General features: G+C 45.4%; 1 protein-coding gene across 1 annotated transcript in view; it reads left to right on the forward strand.

Annotated features, from left to right (window-relative positions):
* The window catches only part of LOC104490049 (5'-AMP-activated protein kinase catalytic subunit alpha-2), a gene marked incomplete at its 5' end in the record, with an annotated part of 4,442 nt that extends 2,803 nt beyond the window's left edge, over positions 1-1,639 (forward strand). Inside the window, 2 exons of the mRNA XM_010132285.1 lie at positions 1,005-1,131; positions 1,401-1,639. Of these exons, the coding sequence (XP_010130587.1) occupies positions 1,005-1,131; positions 1,401-1,639 (366 nt within the window). The remainder of the gene's footprint in view (positions 1-1,004; positions 1,132-1,400) is intronic.
* Between the last annotated feature and the right edge of the window lie 1,974 nt (positions 1,640-3,613).

Genomic DNA, 3,613 nt, shown 5'->3' on the forward strand with positions numbered 1-3,613 from the left:
CTGCTGAGCCTGATTTCCTAAATCTCAGTGCAGTAACTGCGATGAGCTCTCCTGACTCATGGTCTTTCACTGCAGTCTCATGCGAGCGTCAGAATCAAGGTAAGGAGAATTTCAGGCCACATCTTCATCACCGGAGGTGGTATCCTCCTCACTCCAGGTCCCAGTGGTTGTACAGTGTGAACATAACTGTGCTGCTTCTTCAAAGCCTCCAATCTTCTCCTTGCTTTTGATAATATTATGCTCAGAAACCTGATTTCACTGCACCACCCAGGAGGAGGACTGTCTCTAGATGCATATGCCTACAGCATATGGTAGCTGTATGGTTTTACAGAGAGCGAACAAACCTGATGTATTTCTGGTATAGCTTCACAAACCAAGTCAGCCCAATGTCTTCATGGAGGCTGGAGCTTATTTTTGTACAAGGAGGTTTCACAATAGTCTTCCCCACCCTAAGAATAACTTCAGATGTGATTCTTCATCAAAATAGCTTTCCCATCCATGCAATTGCTTCATAAATATAGCGCAGAGAAAAGATCTCACTGCATATGAGATGCAGCAGATTGTGGGGTGGGAGGCAGCAAGAGAAAATACACAGCTCAAGGCTGATTCACGAGCGCTGAATTTAGCTCTCACCAAGGGGAGAGGTTACTCTCCCCAGCTGCTCAGCCTGCCCTGCTTTCACGGGCACGGTCCTCATATGCAGGTCCATGAGTGGCCTATGTGGCTCATATGGCCATTGCTGCTGATGGGGGAGGAGCATATATCAGTTTGGTGCCTGGCAGATGGGTCACAGCTTCGCCTGCCAGCAGCTGGTGAATCAGAGCTCTTAGAAGCATTTTTAAAGATAGGAGGAAATAGGATATGAAGCCATTTGCTTAATTTTATAGGCATTGTTCTTTTGAGAAACTCTTTCTCAGAAGATGCCTTCCTAGTATTTAAAAAAAATAAGGAAAGAAATGTTCTTCTTTCTGCCTTGAATCCTGAAAGCAAGTTTCCCTTTGCAGGTGGTGAACTCCTACCATCTCAGAGTGCGCCGCAAGAACCCGGTGACGGGCAATTACGTGAAGATGAGCCTGCAACTCTACCAGGTTGACAACCGCAGCTATCTCTTGGACTTCAAAAGCATTGATGGTAAGCGGGGAATGGTGCAACACAAGATGTAAAGCCCACAAAAAGGCAAGTTTGGAAGTTTAAAAAAACCCTAAAAATCATTCTTTGCATTTTAAAATGCTTATGCAGCTGTTTCAAGTCAATGAAAGCCCTTTTGATCCATTTGTCTCCTTGTTACTGGTTACTCTTTGTTACTAGTTTGTTTCCTTGTTACTAGTCCCTTACCAAACATCGCAGATACAAAACTAATACCAGTTTTCCTTTTCTCTTTTTTTTTTTTTATATTCAAGACGACGTGATGGAGCAGAGGTCTGGCTCATCCACGCCGCAGCGCTCCTGCTCTGCTGCCGGCTTGCACCGGCCGAGGCTGAGCATCGATGGTGCTGCAGCTGCCGAGTGCCAGTCACTGATGGGCTCTCTGAGTGGCTCCTTCGTCGGCAGCATCCCCTCGGTGACGCCACGCCTGGGAAGCCACACCATGGACTTCTTTGAGATGTGCGCTAGCCTGATCATGGCCCTGGCTCGCTGACAGGTGGCACTGAGGCACTGGTCCGTCTGCATATAGTATTGCACTGTGAGGATCTGGTCTGGCTTGTCTGTTCCTTGTTTCCTCTGCTTTGTTCTTCCTCCTCCGCCCTTCACAACTCCATGGCCTGTGACACAAAGCCAGTTCCAGACCCAAAACTTACTCCCCAACTAAGGCACTGAGAAAATCACATTTCACTCATTATACTGTGGTGAAATGTATCCAATACTTTTTTTTTCTCCTAGTGAAACAAATGGGAAATACTGGCATGGCTGTAAAGTAGCAAATGTATCCCTGAGTTTTCGGAAAACACCTCCCCCCTGGTTCATCCGGAGTTAACGGAGCCACGGCCAAGCTTTCTGCAATATAGGTAGTGTGCAGTGAGGTTGATGTTGTATCCCCTTTGCTGTGCAGAGCAGGGGCTGGATGGGCTGAGCCAGGTCAGAGGGGTCAACCAGGAGCTATGCGAAACAGAGAGAGGGTAATGAAGTAGCTCTGCAGTGTTTACACCTGGGTGCTGGCAGAGTTGCTAGCCTCTGATAACACTTTTCTCCTAAAACTAGCAACTGCTGAGACACTTCTGCACTAGTGCAATATGCCATCCCTCCCCACCTGCTAAAGATGGGGAGGGAAGGTGGGATGTGCAAAGGTCCCACTGCAAACATGCTGTGGGAAAGCCTCCACATGTCAAGTTTTTGCTTTATTTCCTCCTTCTGAGAGCCCTGGACAGTACTGACCCGCTCAGCACATTCGAAGGTGAAGGCTGATTGCCTTTATTCCAGCTTCCAAACTCTGCTCACCCTTCCCTGCCGCATCACCAGCTCCAGGGTTTGAATCCCAAGCAGGATTCCGATGAGCCACCCACAGAGGACAGGATGCCAACGAGCCACCCGAAAACCCAGCACTTTGCCCACGCTTCTCTCAAGGGTGAGGATCATCACTGCCAGGCGAGAGCCAGCAGCATTGCGCAGCTCCAAGGCATTTACCTCTCACCTTTCCCGTAGGAATCCTTCGCCCGTTGTCACCACCCTAAAATCGCTGCCAAATCTGCCTTCCCTGCCTTCCCCGGTCGCAGCTTCGTGCTGCCAGAGACTCGCTTCTCATGCCGAAGGGCTCTCCCGTCCTGCTGCTGCTCACTGGACTGTGACCTTCACCACTCCGCTGATAAGGCAGGGATATCTGGATTCAGAGTTCTACTGTTTCTTCACTACTGGCTATCTGAAGGATAGGATTTTATTTTTTAAGACAAAGTACAGGGATTTTTAAGGTTAAATTCTTTTATTCAAGGGTAAACTCTAATGTATGTGTGACTTTTTTGTTTAAAAGAATTTTTATTTTTTATTACATAGGCTTAATCTAACGGGCAGCATTGGCATCTGGTTGGCTTTGCTATGGTGTTTAATTCCATTTACTTGATTGCAAAGGAACGTAACGTTCTAGGAACAAATGCTTTCTGAAAAATTTGCCAAAAAAATCCTGGGTGTAATTGTAATTTTTCCTTGTTTTTTTTTCCCTTGGTTGGTTTTTTTTTTTGTTTTCTTTTAAGAAACAAAGCAAAGGAGAACTTTTCCTAGTCCCAGGTATGCAATCAATCAACTTTAATAAATATTTAATCCATCTTTTTGATGGCTTCTTATGACCCATCAAGGTTTCTTCCTAGGGTTTTTTTTGTACAGTTGCACTTTAATTTATACTTTCCGTAAGTTTCTATGAGAAGCAAGGAAGAGAATAACCTTAAGCCTTTTGTACAAGTCATTTTAGGTAATGAATTCAAATACGGGATATTTTTGCCATCTACTGGCAGTTAAATGGACATTTGCAGCTGAAGTCCCTGGTTTTTTTAAAAACACAAAACTGCCTTACTTTTGTTACAGGTTATGCTTGGATGCTCACTAACATGACTTTACAGCTCCAATTTTTCCAGAAGCTGCACAAACCAGAAAGCTTTGAAAAAAAAAAAAAAAATCAGTTTTGCTG

This window comes from Buceros rhinoceros, unplaced genomic scaffold (genome assembly GCF_000710305.1).
Source record: "Buceros rhinoceros silvestris isolate BGI_N320 unplaced genomic scaffold, ASM71030v1 scaffold46962, whole genome shotgun sequence".
NCBI lineage: Eukaryota > Metazoa > Chordata > Aves > Bucerotiformes > Bucerotidae > Buceros > Buceros rhinoceros.